The following is a 25,356-nucleotide window of genomic DNA, read 5'->3' as shown; positions in this document are numbered from 1 at the left end:
TAGGTTAGCAGACTGAGACAGTAAGCCTCAGAGATGACAATTACTCCAGGCAAATAAAAGTGATTTTTACATAAGTCAGAGGTAGACGTTGGGTTCTTTAAACAGGCTCTACTGTATTTATGATCTCTGTCTGTCTGTCTGTCTCTCTGTCTCTCTGTCATCTATCTATCTGTTATCTATCTATCTGTCTGTCATTTATCTATCTATTTATCTATCTATCTATGTCTGTCATCTATCTATCGATCTATGTATCTATCTGTGTATGTATCTATGTAAGTATGTATGTATGTATGTATCTATCTATCTATCTATCTATCTATCTATCTATCTATCTATCTATCATCTATTGGCAGGCTTCTCACTGTACCTGGAACTTCAGACCCTGAGAGATCCACTCACGGGACATTAACACTAGGGTTGCAAATGTGTAAAGCCAATCCCAGTTTTCACTTATCTGCTGGGGATCTGAATCCAGTTCTTAATTCTTACTCAGCCATGTTTATCCCACTAAGGCATCTCCCTGGCCCCAAGCGCAGAGGGGCAATGGACCAAGGATGCTGTGTAACACACTTCCTTTATTCAAGTAACACTGGGTTAATGAATTCACAGAAGAGGTTTTACACACCACTGGTAAAACAATGGATGAAAATGTAAAATCTTCACATTCAGCTTTGTGAATACTTCAGTTCTAACCGCAGCGGTGTGATTCATCCAAGAGATTTGTCTTCAGGGCTATGAAGGACAAACCACACTTCTAGCCACAAAGCCTTCACCAGGAAAGAGCTATACCCAGACCTCCATTACAAGAAGCATCTGGAACATCAGATACAAAAACCTCAAAGAACCAAGCACAGAACAGAACCTAACACTCCCTAATCCACATTTCCAACTGACACAAAGCACACATAGTCTATTTTTCCACAGAATAGACTTCAGAAGTTTGTGAGTCAAAGCAGAAATCACATTGAGAGAAAGCAAACTATTATTGTGTGCCTCGCCCCAAACATCCAGGATTTTCACGGGTTCTCCATCTACCACTGACAACCAACATCGATTATCCAAGACAAGTCCATGGTAGAGCAACGGACCCAATTTAAACATCACAGACGTGTTCTGAAGCTTTTGCTAATGAATGAACAGGCCAGATGCTGTTGCACCAGGCCCACGACACCCGGTGACAATGAGATCACAATTAGACATGCGGGTCTGGGTTTCCAGGCCCTTCTGTGATGCTGACTGAAGACGTCTGGAAGGTTCCAGAAGCCACACACTTACCATGGACTTGGTAAATGGCCGGGCCAAGGTGAACAGGAACTTGTACACCCACGAGTTACGATGGATGGCTGAGAACATCATGTTTCCAGGGTGCACTGCATTGGACGTGACCCCACGTGGGGAGAGGCGGCGGTGCAGTTCATTGGAGAAGAGGATATTGCAGAGTTTGGATCTGTTATAAGCCAGCATGGCCCAGTAGTCACTGCTCGACGGAGAGAGGCGGCTCAGGTCAAGTTTCCCGGAGGAGTCATTAATATCTGTAAATCTGAAAAAAACAGAGACACAGAAGATGCAGCTTCTCACAGGGCTTTGGATTTTGTTTGAAATCTGAGCAACCCGTAGAGATTTGATCTAGAGTACCTCACAATTAGGTCCCTTAAAAGCAAAAGATGGTGACTTAACACACTGCCAATTAATTTGATCCAAAGGGGAAAGATAAGCCTACACACACACACACACACACACACACACACACACACACACACACGCACAAGTGCAGGGGGCCAATTAAATCCAAGCTCACCGAAACTCCAACTACGTATTTCAAGCCTCTAGTTATAATACTCAGAAAGCTCAGGCAGCAGAATCACCCTGAACTTGGGGCTAGCCTGTGCTATCATGAGTTCTAGACTAGACTGAGTTTCAATGTAAGATGTGAAATCAAAAGTCAAAATCTCCCTCCCTCCCTCCCTCCCTCCCTCCCTCCCTCCCTTCCTCCCTCCCCTCCCTCCTTCCCTCCAACCCTCCCTCCCTCCCTCCATCCTTCCATTCATCCATCCTCCCCCCTCAGCCCCCCGCATAGGCACTCAGGAAGGATCTTCAACCACAAGTTCAAGGATAATTAAATGGTAACAAGTTTTAGATAAAAGGTGGCTGCATTGGGGAAGTAATACCACATTCCTGACCTTTGGCAGGGTTTTCCTGATTTTTTTTTAGCCAAATGTAAGAGTTGTCTGTGTTTTCATTTGAGGATCCGAGTTAATACAGATGAGCCATCTTGCCTCTTTTCCAGATTAAAAATTAATGATCATAAAAGGGTTGTAACCTTGGTGAGGTGCCATCAGAAGTCTTTCACGTGTAAAAAATAAATGTAAACAAAGCCAGAAACGGGTTCTGGCTGAGTCTACTGTTTGTGAGTACGGGCACGGCATGGATACTCACAAATCAAAGTAACTAAGTGATGTTTTATAATAGAGTCTGACACAGCCATTAAACACCAGCTGTGTGCTTCCTTTCTACCTGCCTTTCTCTTTGTCAGAAAAATAAATAAATAAATAAAAAAGGAAGCAATGGCTGTCTTACAAAACACAGATCATAAGAAACAACCAAGAAAGAATGTTCTAGATAGTAAGTATCATAGTTGTTTCAGGACTCGCCACACTTGGCTTCATTATGTTAACTTTAGGCATTGGCTAGGACCCTGGTTAGGTTTAATACTACTGCAAAGAAATACAAATGACCAGAAGGAAAGGTTTTATTTGGGTTATGTTTATCATCTGTTCATCTTATCACTGTTCACCATCAACGGGGAGTCAGGACAGGAACTCAAACAGGGCAGGAACCTGGCCGCAGGAACTGATTCAGAGGCCTTGGAGTAGAACTACTTACTGGCTTGTTCGGCCTGCTTTTTTTATACAATACCAGACAACCACCACAATGGGTTGGGCTCTCCCCCATCAGGGTTGGGCCCTCCCCCATCAGTCACTAGTAAGAAAATGCTCTACAATCTTGCCTACAGCCCCAGCTTACAGAGGTATTTTCTCTCCATTCTCTCAATGACTTTAGCTTGTGTCAAGTTGACATAAAACTATCCAGCATAATTAACCACTTGTCAACAATCACTGTTTAGCTACAGCCTCTCCTTTCTCATCCATCCCCAAGATGATCTCACAATAAAAACATAAATAACTTTAAGTCTCATAGTCTTTATAAATTCAGACACTTTAAAATTCAGTCTCTTCAAAAATTCAATGTCTCATTTAAAATCCAAAATCTCCTTTAAAATTTAGTCATTCACTTTTGGGCTCATGCAAAACCAAAATTAAGTTAAATACTTTCTTACTTCAAGAGCCAATGACCAGTGGAGTCACAATCTGAATAAAGCAAAACCAAATTCTAAAAGTATAAATAACTCTGTGTCCAATATATGGCATTCACTCTCTATCTTCTGGGCTCCTCCAGGGGGCTTGGGTTACTTCTCTGACTCCACCCTCTACAACACACACAGACACAGACACACACACACACACACACACACACACACAGACACACACACACACACTGTCTTCTAGGCGCCAGCTAGGTATTCAAATGTCCAGACAATGGAGGACAAACCACCACAGTGTAGTGGCAGTCACATTAATGAAAGTTAATTACCCCTGTCCCAGGACTCAGTGACACTCACTTAGATGCTAAATACTGAGATTCTGAAATCTGCAAAGATTATGTCACCAAGGGAATGGCAGTGACAAATGGCAAGTGTCCCTTATTACAAAAAGTCTGGGTCTGGGTCTCACTTCAAAGGTAAAGGTACCCGTGAAGATCACTGTCTCATCACTGTTCTGGGTTACACAGGTCTGGTTGCAGGCATTGTCTCCTGGTGTTAGGATGGGGTCCCAGCTTCATGACTAAGAATCACTGGGCTTATATACACTACTCATCGCTTCTTTAGTGCTGCAGATAAGACATTAGGCCTCACTGACCAGAGGCTCCTGGAGGTCCCACTAGTTTATGCTGCCAGTTTTTAATAAAGTGGGAAGGGTGGGCATACTTCTGTTCCATCCGTGCAGAAGGGAAGGAGGATCCAGGAATGTGACCCATCACTCTGGCTGCTCAAGAGTCAACAAGGCAGTTCTTCAAGACCAACTGCTCTGACTTCAAGTTGAGAGTCTGGCAAAGCCAAGGAAAGTCTGAGCAGTGTCGCTGTCATCCACAGAGAGGCCAGCTGATGCCTGCTCTCCAGATACTGAGTGCCCCTGATGAGCACTGTCTTCTGTTTCTTTATCTAAGTCTCTGTTTAAGCTGAGCCAGTTCTTAATTCCTAAAATAAAATAATAAGAGTGGACTTGCACAGATATCAGCTAGTGTGTTTGAGGAGCAGGAATAAGCTTGCACCGTAAATTCTGCGTGTGTGCAACTGTACACGTGAGGCCCTGTGTTTTTGATGAAGCATACATACGTGGCTATGGAGCTGCACATTTATGATGGGTGGCTTTTCTCTATGGCTGTGTGGATCATACGTGACTGGGATGTATGTCTCTCTGTGACTCTGTGTGGCTTCCTGTGGTTGTGTGTGGGACTGTGTATATGACCCAATGTGTGGTTGTTTGTGTGACAGTGTATATGTGTGTGAGGGTATGGCACTGTGAGTGAGATTATATAACTTAGTGGTTCTATGTGGTTTTCTCTTTCTGATTGTGTGCAATTTTATGTTGTGTTTATGTGTCTGAGAGTTTACATATGTGAGGTTGCGGTGGGGTACGGTTCTATGTGGGATTATGTATAATGATGTGTGTCTGTATGTGTGTGGTTATGTGCACAATACTCTACATGTGTAAGACTGTGAGAAGGGATTGAGAGTAGAAGTCAGGGTGGCTGGTTGTATGATGTCTCATGTGTGACTGCATGTATGAAACTGTACATGTGTGACTATGTCTCTGACTGTGCGTACCCGTCTGTCTCCTCACACTGCTGGGGCTGTTTGGAACGGTGCAACCTGCACTCTGTTCTTCTCGTTCTATTTTAATTGTTATCTGAAAAATTTCCACAGTAAGGGAGCCAACTTCCCATTTCATTATGATATATTTTAGACAGGCAGAAACTCAATTCACTCGCTCAGACTCCAGATAAGTACGTAAAACACAGTGAAGAGAGAGAGAGGCTAATAAATATTTTGCCCGAGGGCATCCAGTATGATATTTTCTGCAAACATAGGACTTTATTTTTCCCCTAACAGGGGGTCTTGACTCCAACGAAGAGACTCCGCCAAGGTTTATGGAGGTAATTAGAAAGCAACACTTGTGTTTTACAATTTGGTTTAGGCTTCGGGTCCTTCAGCCATGATCCAGTGCTGTCTGTGTGCCCGACACCCATGCTTGCTCTCTGGAGCGCAGGGATACCGCAATAGAGTAATAAACAATTCGGCTTGTAGAAATTAATATTTTGTATAATGTTAATAAGAAGAAAGCAGACAACGAGAGCCAGTCAGCACATTGATGCGGGCCTTTCTCACACACACACTGGTTAAGCCTTGCTAGAAATGGCAATAGACCTCATTCAGGAGACCAAAGTCCTTCCTTCCAAACACATCTTTAAAATGAAATTAGGATGTGGATCTCCGAGCAGGCAGGAATTAACACTGTGGCTCCAGTGAGAACAAAGGCGTCCCAGGAAACAGCATCTGAGACAGAGCTGTACAGAGGGAAGTGAGCAGCTGACACCTCCACACCGTCTCCCATTAAATACCAGCTCATTTAAACATATCCCGTGGTGCCCTCCACATCTGGTAAGCGATTGTGGCTGGCAGATTTATTTCCAAAGCTCTCTCTCCTGCCTGCCCCCATGGTAGACTCCTTTGCTGCTTTGCTGGAGGGGTAATGGGGGGGGCACTCCCCTTGTTTCACAAACCTGGTGTGATTTGCAAAGATAAGCCTGGCCAGATTTTTTTACTGCCTAATTACTAGATGTTTCGTGTCTTCTCGGGCGGGGGAGGATTATTACGCGAGTTTCTCTTTCATTGAAGCCATCATAAATTTAAACTGGCAAGAGTAAATCTGTCTGCGGCGTGTCACTTACACCATAAGCCCCTGTGTTTGGGAGTGATAAAGGGTTCAAGCTAACCCTTGGCTGGTCTCTCTCTTCAAAGTCCCAGGGGTTACATTTTATGGAAGTATGATTAAAAAGAGAGAGAGAAAAAGAAAGCTGCATTCTGGGTCACCAAAAACATTTCAGGACTTAAGATGGAGAAGAAGAGGAAGAAAATAGTCCCTGGCGCGTTATTTATTTATTTATTCATTCATTCATTTGTAGCTACTTTACCAAGGAGTCAAAGCTCCCCCTACCCCCAACCCCAAGAACACAAGGAAGCCAAGCCTTCCTCACAAGCTGTAAGTCTTGCCTCCACAGCTCCGAAAATCCTTTGTCTTTCCTCAGCACTTCAGAGAGTTGTTTATCCAAGTCCCGCACAAATATGTTGAAAACACGGTGATGTTTTCAGATGTCTTTTTTTTTTGTCGACTGAATAGTCTAATGGCAATCAGAAAGCAACGCCATCTGATGTGTAAATTGAAATTCTAACAGAAAGAGGCATGGCCAGATTTCCAATCCTCCCTAACTACAGTCCTTCCCTTTCTGCAATTACACTGCTAATGTCTGCATTGAATTCCCTAATTTCTCATTATAAAACAATTGGATTTCATCTCGCGGCCCTTTTAACTGCGTTGTTTCTCCTGCTAGAATAACCACCGCTCTACTCTCGGTGAGACTTTGAAGTTGTTGAATTACAAATCAATAAAGGTCGTGCCATTCAGATTTAATCAATTATTATTCCATCTCTGAGTGAAATCAATGGGGAGCCTGAGGTATAATTGTAAAATTTCTCTATTTTGCTCTAGACAGTCCCCCCCCCCCAAAAAAAAAACCAATTCCCCATAATCACACATCTAAAAGGATCTAGAAAAATTAACAAGGCCAGGCTGTGTACACTCATGTTTCTCATAGTGAGACTGGTCAAAGTTAGTATTTTTAAAAGATTTGTGTGTGTGTGTGTGTGTGTGTGTGTGTGTGTGTGTGTTTGCTGGTGTCTGTGAAAGAGGGTGTTGCATCCTCAGTAGCTGGAGTAACAGGTGGTTGTGAGTCACTGGCCTGGGGGCTAGGGACTGAACTTGTATTCTCTGTAAGAGCTTTTTAATGTTGAGACCTTTCTCCAGCCTCAAGTCAAAATAAATTTCAGTTGGCACCTTGAAGGGAATTTCAGATGGTGCAAACAGGGGGGGGGGGGGCAAGTGGAAGATATGAAGTCAAATTCAAACCCACCTGTGGGACTCAGAAGAGACCACGATGACACGAGCAGGGGATGAGCGGCACAAAATGTCCTGCAGGAGTTGGACAAGGTAGAAGTGTCCCAGGTGGTTCACCTGGAAGGTCGTCTCCAGGCCATCTTTCGTGAGGCTCCAGGGTAGAGCAAAAGTCCCCGCGTTACACACAAGCACGTGAAGAGACCTGCATGAGGAAATGGACGACATCAGACACAAGTTGACAATCGAAAACTAGGTGCCATACACACTCACTTAGAAACCCGTTTCTCCGGGTTGTCAAAATGCCAACCGGGGAGAAACAAGACAAGGCAGGATGGTACCTTGCTCCAAATGGGCTGTTACCGAAGGGTACCAGCAACAAGAAGTTCCCAGGACATAAGACACCCATGCTAACCCAGAACCACATGGGGTATGTCAGGATGAGGGTGGTTCGCTGGCATTGAACCACATTGTCTCTGGTTAACTGTGCTTTCTAATACAAACAATTACTACTGCTTTTATGTTCAATCCAAATAGCCCACAAATACACACGAGGAGCCTTTTGATTTCCTTTCTTTAGGACAGTGACACACTACAAAAAAGGCCTAAGGCTGAGGCCTAATGCTTAGTGGATACTAAATAAATGAATCAAAGAGAATACGGTCTGTTTATAAAGACAGTCACTGAGTATTTCAATACATTCATCTTAGGGATGGAGGCATAAGTCAGTGAAATGCTTGCTTAGCATAAACTTAGACTTGGGCTCCATCCTCAGCACCACATAAATCAAGCGTGTATGTAACCCTAACACTCAGGAGGTGGGAGCAAAGAGGATCAGGAGTTCAGGGTCATCTCTGACTGTGAAGTGAGTTCCAGGCTATCTTTGGGTAAATGAGAGCCTATCTCAATGTGTGTCTGTGTGCGTACGTGCATGTGTGTGTGTGTGTGTGTGTCTGTGTGTGTGTGTGCACGCGCGCATGCGTGCGGGTATATGTATCTTCCTTTGAGATTAAATCTAAACCTGTTAGAAATAAGCCTGGGGATAAGAGATGTGTGCTATGAAAGAAAATTTAACAATAAATGTAACCCTTTCATTTGGTTGAAAGCCCTAATTCCTAATAAATACATTTTGCTTCAAAGAAATCCTAATGAACAGCTATGACACAATGACAGGTCTTCAGGACTCTCTATTGTATTCATAATTGAAACATAAAAGCAACAAACCAGAAGTTAACTGAATTGGGGAAACTGTCCTGTGGAGTGGGTTGTGTGTAGACTGTAAGAAGCCCACAGCCCAACAACAGGCAAATCCATTTTGTTTTGGAATCCAATATGAAGCAAAATATATAACAGGATCACATACGTGTCAATGGGATAGAGGGAACCAGAGTGGCAGATGGGCAAGCTGAGAAAAGCTAACGACTGGGAGTCACCTTAGGAAGCCAGGAGGATGAGGAGGAGGCTCCCCCAGCCAGCCCAGTAGTAAACCTGTAGACATCTTGGCTTCAGACTTTCAACTCCTAGAGACTATGGAATTTGTTGCTTTAAACCACCCATGTTGTGATACTCTACCTTGGGAAAGCAAAGGTTTCCAAGACACTTACCTAAGGGAAGACTTCAAGTGTGCACATGATGATGAGGAATAATTACACGTGAACAGACTTATTAAAATTAGCCATGGACTGACTAGAAGCCCCCCAAGCACGGCCTTCAATAGGAGAACGGATAAATACACAGTAGTGAATGCAGAGGCTCCTGCACCTTCCCAGATGAACTGAGCAGGGGGAAGGCGAAGGTCAGCAGGTGTGACTGTGTGTGCCACAGAACTTCCTCCACAAAAAAAGGGAAACGCCAATCCAGGCACGGTGGCTCACAGCAGCCATCTCTGCACTAAAGGAGGTTGAGGCAGGTGCCAAGATTGGGCACACAGTGAACACTAGGCCACCCTGCCATGCACAGTGAACTCTTTTCTCAAGAAAACTGAACCAAGGGTGTGGAGATGCTACCAACTCGGATGACCTGAGTCCCATCTCCTAGACCCACACGTGGATTCCTCCTTCCACACCTCGGCCTCGGCACCCACCCATATACACACATACACACATTCTGAGGGAAGACACACAAATAAGTTAATACATGCGGTAATAACATGGAATCAAAACAAAACCAAAAATCAGGAAAAATGGGATTTCTCCATATGCAGTCACCGAGTAAGAAAATAGAGCTGGAGGTATGAAGGGGGTGGTTAGACTTGCTTTGCCTTCTAGGTGTTTGCTGTTACTTTGGGTTTTCTAATCTTGAGATACAATTCACACCCATAAAACTTATTTGAGGCTGAGTCCAGGGGTTTTAGCGTGCTCAGAGTTGAGCATGTATGGGTTGGGTCTCGTCACCTTAGTAAGTACTCTGAAGCAACTCATTAGCTATCGCTAATTACAAGGCGCCCACCTCATATGCACTTTCTGCTCTACAGATTTGTCTAACACAATCATCTCATTGCAAGCAAGGTGACAGACACAAGACCCTTTGTGATGGTCTTCTTTGATTTGGCTGTATAAAGAATGGACACTGCCCACCCTCCTAAGCCTGAGACATCTTGGCTGTATGCGCAGATGGCATCATTTTGTCCATTTAGACTTTGATGGACATTTGGGTGGCTGCGGTGCTGGGCTAATGTGAATTCCGCTGGTACAGACATTGCTTTGCCAGTTCTTCTGGAGGTGTATTTGTTTATGTCTTGAGTATGTACTTGCAAATGGAACTGTTGGCTCACAGCACAATGCTGTGTTTAACTTCTGGGGAAGAACCAAACAGCTGTCCAAAGTGGAACACGTCCCCCACATCCCCACCAGACATGCATTATACGCCCGCATCTTGTGGTAATCCTGGCACTTTGACTGTGTGTCCCTCCTTCCCTCCCTCCCTTCCTTCCTTCTTCCCTCCCTTCCTTCCTTCCTTTCTTTCTTCCTTCCTTCCTTCCTTCCTTCCTTCCTTCTTCCTTCTTTCCTTTCATTCACTTATTTCTTTTTTAAATTAATTTCTTGTAATTTTTTGAGATTACAATAGAATTACATTTTCTCCCTTACCTCTCTATCTCTAAGCTCTCCCATATGCTGTTCCTTTTCAAATTCATGGCCTCTTTTTTGAGTGTTACACACACACACACACACACACACACACATACACACACCCTAAATACACAAATACAACCTCTTCAGTCTGAGTCTATATAATGTTACTTATAGGCATGTTTTCAGGGCTGCCGATTTAGTAAAATTAACTGGTGTGCTCTTCCCTGGGGAAGGCAGCTTTTCCCAGTCTCAGCCTTCCTTAGTTGCTTGTGGGTCTTTTTGCAGGGCTGAGGCCTTACAGTCTTTCGCTATCCATGTTAGCTTGACTGTTGCTATTGTCCTTGTCCAGCTCCTATTTAGACAGTCCCACTGGTGAGACTCTATGGGTGTAGCTTCTAGAAACTCCCTTATCCTCTGGCTCTTACAACCTTTCTGCCTCCTCCTCTACAATTATCCCTGAGTCACCCTAGCAAACTCAAGTGATGACTTCACTGTGGTTTACATCTGAATTTCTTTCCTGGCTAAATAATACTGAGAATCTTTTTATGTGCTCATTGGTACCTAGAATATTTTCTTGGGAGAAATATGTGTCCAGTTTTAATGCCTACTTTGGAGCTAGAAGGTTTACCTTCTTACTGTTGAATTATGAAAGTTCTTTCTATATTGTAGATAAGACTCTTTCAAGGTATTTTCAAATATCTTTCTCATTTTGTTTTGTTTTTCATTTCTCTTTGTCCCTTGGGCTTTTTGAGTTCAAACTATGAAATCATTATTTATTCTAATATCATAAAGATATTGTGATTCTATATTTCCCTCTGGGATGTAGTAGTCTGAGCTTTTACATGAGGTCACTGGTTCCTGTTTAGCTAACTTTTGTATATGGTGCATGAAAGCAATGAAGCTTCATTCTTTCATGGTAGATATGCACAGGTTCTGGAACCACTTATGGAAAAGACTACCCTTTACCCCCTGAGTTATTCCAGCAACGGGGTTTGAAAAATCAATCACATAAAGGTTTAATTCTTGAATGCCAATGCTATTCAGTTTTCCGTGGTCCATGGACATGACACATCATGCTTTTAGTTACTGAGAAATGGGAGGCTTCCAACTCTGTTTCCAACCTTTGGTTTGTCTGTCCAGTGCCTTTTCGTTCTCATATAATGTTAAAGACCAAAACTCCAGATTTGAAAGAAACTGAGTTCACAGTATAGATCAAACTGAGATATAGAAGGAATTTCATGAGGGTTTCTGCCCAACTCCAGCCTATATAGCTCCTGAATAATAAAAGACACAGGTGGTTAACAAGCTGTTGGCACTATGTTGGGTAGGTTCTGAGGTATATTAATCCTTCCACACTTAAAAATCCACATGAATGCCCCATGACTGGACAAGTTAGTATCTCCTGGGCAGCTTCTGCTATAGTTGTCTGTCCTCAGGGTGAACTTCTCCTAGCCACATGTTTCTGGTCCATCCTGCACAAATGGTGACCTTTTTCTCCTCCTCCTCCTTCTGCTCCTACCCTCTTGGTCCCCACCTGAGACACACACGAACTGGATCTCAAGTCTCACCTTCCTCTTTCTCCTGTGCAATCATTGTCCTATCGGAGATTATTGGAGAGCATTCGTTACAGCACATTGGTCAGTATAATGCCCATGTCTAGACTGCAACCTGATCTTGGGACACAGAACTCAGCATCTGAATACAGGGCACCCAAGATCAACCCCAACACTGAGGGCTAATGATATCTACACTGCATCCTGTCTTCCAATCCATGAATACGGGCTACCTCCTTTAATCTCTTCTAACAATATTTTCTACATTCAAAACTCTTAAGTTTTCCACATTTGTTAAATTCATTTGTATTGTTTCGAAACTGCTTCTTTATTTATTTTTCTCTCCCGTTACTGTAAGCAGAACATCTTTCTTCCATTCCTTTTGGAGTGGTATCATTGCTCCCACAGGGAAGCAAAATGGCTTCTGCATGTTCAGCAGTCACCTCGAAATCCAGCTGAACCTGGCTGTGAGTTGTCACACTTTCCAATTTGAGTTAAGATTTTTATACATGCAAAGTGATTTCATCTGCAGGGAAGGCAGTTTTGATTTTTTTTTTTTTTTCCTTTCCAGTTTGGATGGATTCTGGCTACTAACACCCCTGCCCTGCTTTTGGATGTTAGGGAGAAATCATCCACGTTTTCAGTGTAAATGTATCAATGGAGGACTTTGTATAAGTACCATAAATGAGGTGAAGGAATAGCCTGAGCATGGTTTTTAGTCAAGAAAGTGCACTGAACTGTTTACAAGTGATTTTTCTGTATCCATCCAGTTGGCTCTTCATTCTCCTGATTTCTAGTTCTTTCGCTGACTAATTTTTGAATATTTACCTTTGAATCCCTGAAGAGTCAGTCAGTATATAATCCTTTTGTTTATACATTATTTCATTTAGTTGGCTGGTATTTTGTTGAAGATTTTTGTATCTGTTCCTATGTGATGCTGGTCCATTGTTTTCTTCTCTTCAGAAGACTTCGCTTTGAACATCCAGCTAGTATTGCCTTTCTATAGGAATTTGGAAACATTCCCTTCTCTCCTATGTTCTTGGCAAGGCGAGAAAGAACTGATAGTGAAGTTCGGTTAAATGCTTGGTGGGAAGCATGCACAGCACAGTTAGAGAGAAATATCTCTGATAAATTCCATTTTTAAGTATTCATGAAATCTCATTATCATGGGGGCAATCTGGATCTTGTCAGGAGATCAGGATATTAGTTTCTGTTGCTTGATCTCCTTTCCAACTTATCACCATTTAAAAATAAAGCATGGTGAAATGGCTGTGGTCAGCTGGGTCTGTCCTGGAGAACTTCTTTTTCATCTGTGGTGTGCATCATGGCTGTCAATCAGCAGCTCCAAATGGTACCATTCCTTTCTGCAGACCGGCTTTGAGCGCTCTGAGGTATCAGTTCCCCACTGCATGCCTCAGCCTTGCTTCACACCAAAGTAGAGGTCTGCGCCTGTGGGGCTTTCCAGCAGGGCAGACTCTTTGGAAAATGTAGCATCAGGGGAAGGGGAGACATGCAAGTGTATTATTACATCTGAGCTCGGTTTTGGTTATAACTCTACCATTTGCTCAATTCTCCAAGCTGTTTCCCACCCCCCCCCCCAGCCCCCTGCCTTGGGATGGTCCAGTTAACTATGGAGTAGACATTCACTGAGAATTTGGGCTAAATAGTTCATTTAACTTTCATGATAGCTTTGGGTGACATTCATTCTCGTTAAAATTGTTAAGTCGGGACAACAGGAGGTTTGTGCATCACACTATTATAGAATTAGTAATATAATTAGAGGCAATTTTCCTGAGGTCGGGATTCAAAGATTTGAATCAACAAAAGTAAACGAGTAAACAAATGAATGATTAAGAACAAGGCAAAAGATGGCTCCAGTTCGAATGCAGACTGCCACCCACAGCCTTGGGGTTGTGAACTTGGGCCCCAGCAGCAGCCATATTGGAACATTGAAGTGGAAACTTCTAGTTTCTTTGGAAAGTCAGTTATGTCAAGAGGCACACAGGTGAAAGGATGTCTTGCTAAAGCAGACACATGAAAGATTGTTTTCCTAAAGCAGACGTGGGTGAAGGGATGTTTTCCTGAAGAAGACACAAGTGAAGGGATGTTTTGCTGAAGCAGACACAGGAAAGATTGTTTTCCAGCAGACACAGGTGAAGGGATGTTTTGATATAGCAAACACATGAAAGGATGCTGGATGAAGGGGTATAAATATGACCCCACAGACAGTGGGAGGTGAGCACTGAGCTTTCGCTTGGTTTACACTGACTCACCATGCTTTGCTAATGACAAGCATGCATTGGTTCAACTTACATAGAGCTGTTGAGCTCAACTTGTGGTAACGCTGACATTGAGAGAAACTTGCCTAAGAATGGCTAGTGTGCAGCTTGCTGCTTCCACAGCCTTGCCTCATGCAGTTAGCGAGCTTGGCGGTTTCTTCAGGATTGAACCACAGCTGCCTGGTGTCTGCTTGCTGAAAGGACTGGACGGTAGCTGCTGGTTCATGCCTGGTGTCTGCCTGCCTCGAGGATTAGACCAATGTTTGCTATGGGACTGCCCAAGAAGATCCAGCTGAACAGGTCCACTTCCCCCATATCCAAATAACTCTTCTCTTCCACTACCTCTGCTGGGTGGTGGGCTAGAAGAGAGGTTGAACCCTTATTACAAGTAGGTTGCAAAAAATGTATGCCTATAGAACATGGAGTATGTGGGACACAGAACCTAACTGGCATAATTCAGTGCAGGAGTGGACCATCAAGGCTTATCCAGCCTGGCCTTGCTTCAGGCCCTGTTCTCAGCATCCTGCTGGCCACAGGGGGACCTGCTGCAAGCAGCATGGATTGAACTGCTTGCTCCCCGCACCCCCACCATGGCTTCTCTGCCTTTATGGATGGTAGCCCCGTGGACAGTGAGTCCACATGAATCCTTCATCCTTCTGGTTTGTTTCCGTCTGGTGTTTTGTCACAGCCACAAGTAACTAATACAATATCCAAGCTGAAATGGTTAGTCCTAAGTGTTGGCATTCTAGCCTAGGACAGTTCCTTTCTTAGCAGGTTCACAGCCCATTGGTCAACCCATGTAAAGCCGTTTCCTCCCCTAGGAACTGGGAACAGGAGAACAGAGCTTGCAAGTCGCTGATGAGCACAGCCCCAGCATCTTACCAGCTGGTAGGATTCAGCGGAAGTCCCCTTTATCTCCACACCATTGTCCTTTGGCCACAAGAGAAAACCTAATTCAGTGACTACTTGTCTTAGGGACACGTTAAGGCAGAGTGACTATGGGGAATTTTAATATTACGCCCTTTCAATGGCTGCAGGTCCTCTCCCGGGCACCTTTATTCTTGTCTTGTGGTGTCCCCAAGCATGGAAACCCACTGAGGACCTTAGCGCAGAGGATGTGCGGGACACATCGGCTCTCACCATCTTTCCATTCCCTTCATTAGTGTTTAATTGCAGAACACCAGAGGCAAACGATGTACCTAGCACCTAAACCACGTCCCCTCTATTAATTAAAACAGGCTTGTGGAATATGAAACCATAATGTGCTAGCCTTTTTTTTTTTTAAATTATGAGGGTACCTAATTGGTTTGTACAAAAGGAAAAGTATTCTTTTAGCTTTCCTTTAATGAGGTTTTTATTATTCAAATGGTACATTTCACTCGATCTTAACTAAAAGCCAACGCGATTCAAAAGAGCCTTGGATGATGAATATTTACAGGCCATCAAAGAAAAGGCTGGATCAAACTATGAAGATGGGATGGGAATAAAGACAGCATCAATGGAGCCCAGAGCAAAGTCAGGATCAACCTGTGAAGATGAGATGGAAGACCACATGTATGGAGCCCAGAGCAGATGTTATTAGTCAGCACCTTAAGGGGAAATTTTGCCCTCACTGGGTTCTGACCTGGGAAGGGTGATGGGAAGGAAAAGACCATCATCCATGACAAGCACTGGAGATCCCATCAAGGAGAAATCTATCCGCCTACTCTCTGGTCTGCTCACGGAGAAACTGCCCATTTCTCTCCCTGACGGGTAGACCCTGGCAAGGCATCGAGCCGCTATGAGGACGGTGTTGAAAGGCGGCAGCCCCCTCTACCTGGCAGGCAGTGTGTGGCCTATAGGCCATAAAACATCCACTTCCCTGGTAGGTGGAGTCCTAATGGTGAACCAGCGCGTGGCTCTGTGGGTACCCTTCAGAGTGACAACGGTAAAGTTTAACTGGTTCGTTCTCCCAAAAGGGAGAGCTGGGCGGAGACAATGAGCGGAAGGGCTGGGGTCCAGCCCAGAGACTGTTGCTAACCGGATACGGAACAGCTGAGCTTTCTTTGGCTCCTTGCCCCTTTGCATCCCGAGAGCCTTGCCTGCTGCTGCCTATCCCAATTTCAGGCGTTCTCTATTGGCTCATACCTGCTATTCATTAGCTGCATCAAACCCTGCAGACAGGACTGGAGAGAGACCAGTTCAGTTGAGAAAGTGATTGCTGCGTGGACCTGGGGAACTGACTTTTATTCTTATAACCCATGGTGTCAGCGAAACAGAGTCATAGTCCCCAGTTTCTAATCCCCAGAACTGGGCAGGCAGAGACAGGAGTACCCCCAAGGCTTGCTGGCCAGCCAGCCTAGCCTACTTGGGGACTTCCAGGTCTGTGCCTTAAAAAGAATGTGGTAATGTCTTCTGGAGGGGACCTGTCCATTGTACTCATGAACTGAATGCAGCTACGGTTACCTGCACAATACCTGTGAAGAAGCAAGCCAACCAGGTCAGCCAATGCTCCTGCAGGCAGTGCGCTAAGTGGAGTTGTAGGTGACAAAACAGGGGGAGAGTTGGCACAGGTTCTGATTTGTACAGGAAAAATAGGAGAGGATTGTTGGAGTAGTTATGATCAAGATGCATTGGGTACATGAGTGAAAATGTCAGAGACTAAGTAGACAGTGTTTAAAAAACTGAACAGAGCCTGAGGAATGACACTCAAGACTGTCCTCCAACCTCCACGTTCTCACACCCATTACACAGGGGAAAAATCACTGGAGGAGGAGAAGGAGTGGAGAAGGGAAAGGAGAAGAAACAAAGACATAGAGAGGCAAGAGGGTTGAAAAGATAAAGAGCCGCCTGAGGTCAGAGCAGGTTTGTGTTGTAACAAACAACCCTCTGTCTGCTTACCCTCTTTAGTTTTTAAATGCACGTGCCCATTCTCTTTCCCAGCCCCCAGTACACCAGCTCTTGCCAAGCAAATGCTGTACCCGCACTGTGTGGAATCTTCCAGCTCTGCCCATTTCATGCGTCGCCACACTCTTGTCCTCCCAGGGCTACTCTGAAGACTCATGCACTCTTGACCGTCTCTTTACTCTTGATGCTCGGCTTGAAGCTTAGTGGGCTCCCTCCTCAAAAGTTCTACAGGCTTTGTCTAGACCTTTGACAAGGTCAACTTGATAGGACCAACAGAAAGTCAAGAAGAAAGAGGAGTAGGAGGAGGAGGAAGAAGAGGAAGATGAGAAGGAGGAGGAGCAGGAGAAGAGAAGGAGAAGGAAGAGGAGGAAGATGACAATGATGACAGGTTGTTAGATTTACTGCCAATAAAAAGAAGCACAGAACTGGAAATCTGGAGACCCAACAAGTTCCTGGCTTTTAAGTCCTCACTGAAAGTCAAACTACCAGAGATAGCAATTCTGAGTAGAGCCAATCCCATCGGTATGTATCCTCAATACATCCACTGCCCCTCACAACTATTTCCTTAAGCCCGAATGTTTGGGGAGCCTCCTTACCAGTACCTAGGAACAAGTGAGTCACACAGAATACACTCTCATATTTACTGTAATGACCAGTTTCTTGGGTGTAGCACGTATGGGGTGTGGGGGGCTGTTCTGGAACTTCTTCAAACTTTCTACCATGAGTCACAGTGGGTCTCTGCCACTAGTCATCAATGCCCAGAAGGAGGTACATCTGTTCTCAGAGGGCATGGTATGCAGTGAGAACTAAGCCTCGGGGCTAGAGAGATGATTCAACAGTTAAGAGCACTCACTGCTCTTCCAGAGGACCTGGGTGGGATCCACTCCCAGCACCCACACTAGGTGGCTCATAATTCTTCATAACTCCAGCTATAGGGAACCAGACAGTCTCTTCTGGCCACTTTAGGCACCTGTACTCATGACACACAAACACAAACACACACATCATGATAAAAAAAATGAGCCTTTAAAATCAAGCCCATTGTGCATATCTGAATGTACGCATCGGAACTAATGCTACGTTCTTTATGACATTTGGTCCCTACAGCATTTATATAGCTATCTTTGACAATATACTACTTAAACATGATTTAAGTTGGTGAATATAAATGACCAAAAAGGACAGTCACTTATGTTTTGGAGACAAAACTGTTACATCATGATTCCAAGGAGACCCAGACCCAGGATGTCAACTGTGAGAAAGGAGAAGGGGGCTTTAAAGGAATCTCAGAGCAGTAGGGGCCACCGCCTGGAGGAAGTGTCACAGTGATGGTGTGAAGATGAAATTGTTAGCATGCCCCACAAATGAAGCAGGGTTTTCTATGTTAAGAAATGCCCTTCTGCATGATCCAACAACTGTGACTTTGCAGGATCCCATTTCAGAACAAACGAAAGAATGACCTAGATGGAACGCAAGGCAAAAGGAAATATATTCCATTTCCTTCTAGAAACAGAATGTCAGACCATCTGGGGTACTGCTCAAGTGAGCTACAAGAATTCATACTATTTGGAAATACCATGAAATTTGATGCAAAGGACATATGGAGCCGTGTTCCATTAAGAAACCCATTTGGAAGTCTTACTTTGTGACTTGCAGTGTGTTCTGCCAGAGAAGGAAGGAGTGAAGACTGTATAGCATTACAAGGTGGGTCCTTGCTTACATTGCTGGTTTGGTCTGAATTCATGATAGGCAGCAGAAACTTGGCCACAGTAGTTATCTTCTAGGGCTGCCTCCACCCAGTTGAGATTCTTCATGCTTCTGGAACCTGCCCAGACCACAGCTATGCAGTGGACATGCTGTAGGTACAGTTTATGATGATTTGGGGGAATATATAAGAAAAATTTTTAGACATTATATTGTATAATGCATTAGATATATATGTAACTGGCTTGTCAAAATTGCAGGTTAAAAGATGGTCTTACAAAACATTTCAAGTCTTGGTAGCACTATGTCTTATATAATAAGATACTGAAGCATTGATTTTATAATAATCCGGATATGACATTCAATTGATTTAATTTGAGAAGAGTTGCATTATAACAGAATTGCTACTAAGGGTGTTATTTAGAAAGAACAAGCAAGCAGTGACTACTTTTTACACAAGTCACCCACAGGAAATGATTGACATTTTATTGAGGGAGACTGAGAAGCAGAGTTTCTATTTTAGAAGTAAGTGTGTGTGTGAAATTTTTTCAAGAGAGAATCCTTTTGATTGATGTAATTCCAGAAAGCCAGAGAGGTTAAACTATGTGACACAGAAAACTTGTTCTTCAGCCTGGGTTTGCCTCTCATCAGGCAAGTGGAACTTAGAAAACGTTTGAGTTACAGCTGTGTCTCCTGTAAAAGAGATTGGCTATGCCCAGCATTTCTGATATTTATGAGAATTGAAAAACTTCATACAGGATCTGGAGAGATGGATCAATGGTTAATAGTGCCTACTGCCTACTGGACCATAGTTCAGTTCCTAGCACCCCACAATCAGGATACTCACAACTGCCTATGCAACTCCAGCTCCTTGGGAATCCAATGGCCTCTTTTTGGCCTCCTGGGGCACTGCACATATGTGTTTCTGCTGGCCCCGGACACATACATATAATTAAAAATGATAAAAGTAAATCTTAGGCAAACTTATGTACGATGTTTCTGTGTTGACCTTAATGGAGAAGTGGTCTAAAGCAGACGAGTAATATTTTGCTCAGCTTCCTGTTTCTCATACCTGGGCCTTTCCACCTTGGGGAGATGGTACCCTCCAAGAATGCACGCACACAAAATACACATACAGTTGCTCTCCACATTTCCTAGACTGTTCCAAGTGCCCTCACTTAGAGTCTCTGTAAGATTTTCTCTATAAATAGGGGAGGTAAGAAAGCATTCGAAAGGAGCCATTACCCATAACACCAAGACCAGCGTGGGTGGCCAATGATCATCAGCTGTGCTTTGGGTGGGTCACGGCCCTAAAGATGTCAAGAACTTGATGGACACCATAGGGCATTAACACAATAATTAACCAGGAATGGATTCTGCTGTCACAACAACTTAGTTACGCTTAATTAATATTTTCTTTTTATTTCAGCTGGAATAGAGAAAACAATCCAGACAATCACCAGGAGGCGAGCAAAGCTCTGGCTTTGTCCCCTGGAGACCGACGGGAATTTTTCATTTCATGCACCATTTGCAACTTCTTAGAGTAGATTCTGGAACATCAGTACATTAGCAGAAAGTGAAAACACTCTTGTTTTGGTTATTTTCTCAAATTTTGGCCTCCTGTCCATTCTCTTGATTGGATTTTCCCATCCCATCATCCCAAGTCCCAGCAGTGAAGTCTCAAGCTCATTGATTCTCAAGGAGGGGTGTAAAACACAGTGACACCCACGACTTCCCCAACATGGTTCTAGGGGAAAAGGCATCGATTTGATAATTGTGCACTTAGGCAGATTGGCATGGTATCTACAGTGCAGGCCTGACGCGCTGGTGCAGATTCTAGCAATTTCCAAACCTGCCCTATGCACTTAAGCACTTTACTGTCCTGTGTTCCTGCTTCCAGGGAATATTTAATAAAATGGAAAAATCAATGTTTAGCAGAATCTGGAGAAGTAGGGAGGGGGTGAGGAACAGCAGCCTGGACCACTCATCATCTTGCACACACATTTGAACACAACTCCCATAAACTGGAAACAAGGCAGTGTCTCTTGGTGGGACCCCATGGGTTCCTAGGGACAAAGGAACTGTGATGTCTAAATTCCTATAGAATTTTACTATGGTATGAAAATCTCTTGGGAGGCCACAATGGACAGCAGTAGATTCTACAACTCAACTCACAGAACACAAATATCATTAGTAAGAGGGAGGGCCCTAGCAGATGAAGCATGCTGGGCTGGCGTGCTTCAATGAGGAGGGACATTTCCCCAGCAGCCCCATTTCACTTATACCCAGAGTGGACTTGAAAGTCCCTAAAATAATCCCAGCGCCTCCTCTTTTCCGGGTAAATTGCAGCCTTTAATTAAGCATTTTACTTAATTGACAAGTGTGTAGAAGAAATAACCAAATGACTAAGCTCCCCTGACATGCATTAGCATTCCCCACTAAAAGTGCATTTTGGTGGACAGAAAGCAATATTAAGCATAACAATCCATTATTTATAAATTCCAAGTGACACCATGGATGGACCACTCCTGGGAGAAATTCATCAGACAGGAACACTTGGTCTTTAAAAAAAAAATTATAAAATGGTTGAAAACTACTAGTCGATGATTTCATTAGCGTGATGCAAAGAGAATTTATTTAATGCACACTTTAAAGTTCTCTTGTAAGCAGAGGGGAAGATTTTAATAAGAAGTGAACTTATATGAACAATCGAAAGAGAGAAACAGTGTGTGCCATGCACTTAAGCATATGGTCCAGTCCAACAATACAGCGTCTCATGCTTTTTGTACATTTCCTTTGACCATGATGACTCTCTCTCTCCTCTGTTTTGCCTAGAGATATATGGAGCTGTAATAGAGTTCAGAAAGCCCCTGACAGCTATGTGCTGCCATTCAGACCTGGGAGATTCCATGTTATGATAAAAATTAATGTACTCTGACATCCTCTGGGACTCTGTGGGCCCTGGGAATATCTAATGACGAAATACAGTCATGCCAGAGAACAGCATGTGCCCGGGCAGTTGATGATGAGTTTCTAGGTGGCTCCCTTGTCACCCACCAGCTTCTAAGTGGCTGGACCAGTCCCAGTGCCAAAGGGAGCCAGCACAGGATGGTTAGAATTCTTTCCTGTGTCCAGAGAGGATCAATGAAGAAAAACACTTCACAAAACAATGAAGTGGGATGCAGCTTATTGGGATGGCTTTTTCTGGGAATACTTGAACAGGCATGTATTCACCACAGAGAGGACATCAATAATAGAACACTGGAAGGATTCTACTCAAATCTTGCTTGGTGAACCAATGAATTTAGCTGGGGTCACTTACGCAGTATGGGTGAGGGGTTCCTTATAGGAACATGGGCAAATATGGCAGGCTGTACAATTTAAAAAAAAAAAAAAAAAGACGGTCACCCAGAAACTGGTAACGGCATTTACAGCCTGGGGAAAGGGGTGGAGGTTTGGATGCTCCCTCACCCAACAACCAGGAACCACTTATGTATCCTGGGGAGTGTGGTAGAGCCTCGGGAGGCCAAACATTAGTGGGTCTAGCAGCTCCTGAGAGTTCAAGTTAGGCAAAAGTCACATGGAATACCTCTCAAAACACAAGAAGACATCTGTGTTAGTCAGGGTTTGTATTCCTACACAAAACAAGCTGGGGAGGAAAGGGTTTATTCAGCTTACACTTTCACATTGCTGTCCATCACCAAAGGAAGTCAGGACTGGAACTCAAGCCGGTGAGTAAGCAGGAGCTAATGCAGAGGCCTTGGAGGGATGTTACTTACTGGCTTGCTCCCCCTGGCTTGCTCAGCTTGTTTTCTTATAGAACCCAGGACCACCAGCCCAAGGATGGCACCACCCACAATGGGCCCTCCCACCCTTGAGCACTAATTGAAAAAATGCCTTACAGCTGGATCTCAAGGAGGCATTTCCTCAAGGGTGGCTCCTTTCACTGTGATAACTCCAGCTTGTGTCAAGTTGACACACAAAACCAGCCAGCACAGCATCTGATCTATCTTGGGAGATAGAGGAAAACGAGGAGGGAGGAAAGCAAAGACTATACAAAAGAAAGGGGAGGAAGGAACACAGGAGACGAGGGCAGAAGGGAGGCTATACTGTTTGCCCTCCTTCATAGGGACTTCTAAAAGAGACAAGAATTGGTGTTAAGCTGCTGAGCTTGGAAGACCCTCCCAAAGGAAAGGAAAGAGAAAGGGCTGTTTAGTTCAAGGCACAGTGTACAACAGGGGCACATAGCTGACACTAGAATCTATTTTGCATACAGATCTTGTCCAAGATCAAGTAGAAGCCCTTCCTCTAACAAGGAGACAGTCCACCAAGAAAAAAATTTATATATAACATATTCAGCTACATTCTAGTCCCCCTTGACCACCAATGAACGGGCTCCTTAGACTCCTTGCTACTCCCATACCAGGAAATGGTTTCACCTCCATGGTTATGTTAAAAGGTTGTTGAACCGTCAGTTCTTGAAACATGCCTGGTTCTGGGTCATACCCTGCTTCATGATTTGTCATAATCTGAGATGCTATGACCACAAGTATCCAACTGATACAGGTGAAGATACCCCAACCTGCCTTCTGTGACATAAAAAGACTATCTTTAACTGAGTCAAAATGAACCCTTCATTCCTTAGCTGCTTTTGTCAGACATTTGGTCCTGATGCTGAGCAAAAATAACTACCATTAGAGCCCCGTCCTGTGGGGCCAGCCTAAGCAGACATCCTAGGCTTCCTTACTCTGAGCCCCTAGAGCCTCCAGCAGTCCTGGAGAAATGCTGCCTCAAGCTAGGCCTATGCTTAGCTAATGTTTGTATACAGCCCAGGGCCACCAACCTGTTCATGGAATGGCACCATCCAGTCAGCTGGGCCTCCTACATATCAATGAACAGTCAAGCTAATCCCTCCCCACACCCAATACACACACACACACACACACACACACACACACAAGGGGGTGGAGAGAGAGAGAGAGAGAGAGAGATGATGATGTGACTTGGGAAAATCCCTCAACTGAGACTCTCCTTTCTCAGATGACTCTGAGCTGTGTCAAATTGACAATTAAAGCTAACGAGGGCATCTTCTTTCAATCTGTCTACCCATCTATCTACACCCAAGAGCCATAGGCAGAATGGCTAAGGGTAGCACTGGTGTATCCCTGTTTAAGGATTCCTAGATGGTTCTATAACAGCCAAGTGGAAGAACGGCTGCATCGATCTCCCGAGACTTTACAGAATGACTATAAGCAATCCAGGCACTGCTGTCCTTTGAGATTAGAGACATTCTGCTCACCGTGACTTCCAGAAGCTACAATTTGTCAATGTACCTGTTATACACTTCTGGGACAACCAGATATATCTTGCTGCCTGTTTCGGGTTAGCGGTGTGTGGGTTATGCCAACTTGAGTGCGCCGGTTGACTTGTTATGAGACAGGGTTTTACCATACAGCCTTTAGCTGGCCTGTCCGGTAGCTTTTTCTTAAAAAAGAAGTTTTTTAAGTAAAAAAGTAAGTTGGCAGCGCCAGGCCAAGTAGTGAAATGAAGAATTAGGCTGCTAATTGAGAGGACCCGTCTGTGATTTTGAGAGACAAGGTACTGAAGCGACGCTTCCAAATGAAGAAAAGAAAGCACTCACAACACTCCAAACGGGGCGTTCTGTGAGCAGTACATCTGCAAATGGGATCTTTCTTGGGGACTTTAGGCAGCACCGGGCAGCACACCCAATTCACTTCAGATGTACATTCAAGATTTTAGGCTAACAAGACTCAACTTCTCAACAGTTTACTGAGGAAAAAAGATGCCTCCCCTGTTATTAAGATGCGATTTCACTGTAGTTTAAGCACAGTGTCTCAGTGTGTCGATTATGTAAATGTCGAATCCTGACCTGACAAGGGGCTTGGAAAGAATGGTACAGGAGGAAGAAATCACGTGACATTCGTGAGCCAGGCTAGGAGCACAGTTCGAAAACAGACACTAGAATGCATTCTGCGGGTCCTATGGTAAATCGAGGGCTCTTCAACAGTGACCCAGTATTAACATTGCCATGGGTTTGCTGCAAAGCTGGCTGGCTAGGTGGTCTCCTTAAGGGCCAAAGAACAGGTTTCACTGGCTGGACTGTACCTGGCTGACGGAAACACAGGGCCCATGGCCGGATCAGGCAGCTCCGACTCTTCGATGTAGCTACATTCCCACAGATTTCTAGAAGGGCACCTTTAGTTTGTCTAAAATAATCATAGCAAGTATGATTCCTTTTTAAAAGCTATTTCAGGGGCTGAAGAGATGGTAAAGTGATTAAGAGCACCTGCTGCCCTTGCAGAGGACCCGAGTTCGGTTCCCAGCACCCATGACAGGCAGCTCACAACTGCCTGTAACTCCAGCCTCAGAGGATCCAACTATCTCTTCTGGAGCCCGAGAGTTCCTACACTTCTGTACATAGCTCTCCACTCCAATCCCCACATATACACATACTTTTTTAAAAAAGATCTTTAATGGTCACTTCCCAAGGTTTAGACACATTCCATCTTAACACTACACAACAGAGTATCCATTCAAGAACACTGGATGGTTG

The 25,356-nt window shown here is 44.2% G+C and overlaps 1 protein-coding gene across 13 annotated transcripts in view; it reads right to left on the bottom strand.

Annotated features, from left to right (window-relative positions):
• The window catches only part of Wwox (WW domain containing oxidoreductase), a 902,911-nt gene that overhangs the window by 630,192 nt on the left and 247,363 nt on the right, over positions 1 to 25,356 (bottom strand). For 11 of the 13 annotated variants that reach the window (XM_076915921.1, XM_076915922.1, XM_076915920.1 and 8 more), the window contains 2 exons: positions 7,309 to 7,494; positions 1,276 to 1,540 (listed from right to left, as the gene is read on the bottom strand). In XM_076915921.1, coding sequence (XP_076772036.1) covers positions 1,276 to 1,540; positions 7,309 to 7,494 — 451 coding nt within the window. Of the gene's footprint in view, positions 1 to 711; positions 733 to 768; positions 814 to 1,275; positions 1,541 to 7,308; positions 7,495 to 25,356 lie in introns of those variants that run through there. The other 2 variants (XM_076915931.1, XM_076915926.1) reach the window with 2 other exon arrangements.

Source organism: Arvicanthis niloticus, chromosome 18 (assembly GCF_011762505.2).
Source record: "Arvicanthis niloticus isolate mArvNil1 chromosome 18, mArvNil1.pat.X, whole genome shotgun sequence".
NCBI lineage: Eukaryota > Metazoa > Chordata > Mammalia > Rodentia > Muridae > Arvicanthis > Arvicanthis niloticus.
This window is presented reverse-complemented; position numbering and strand designations above follow the sequence as displayed.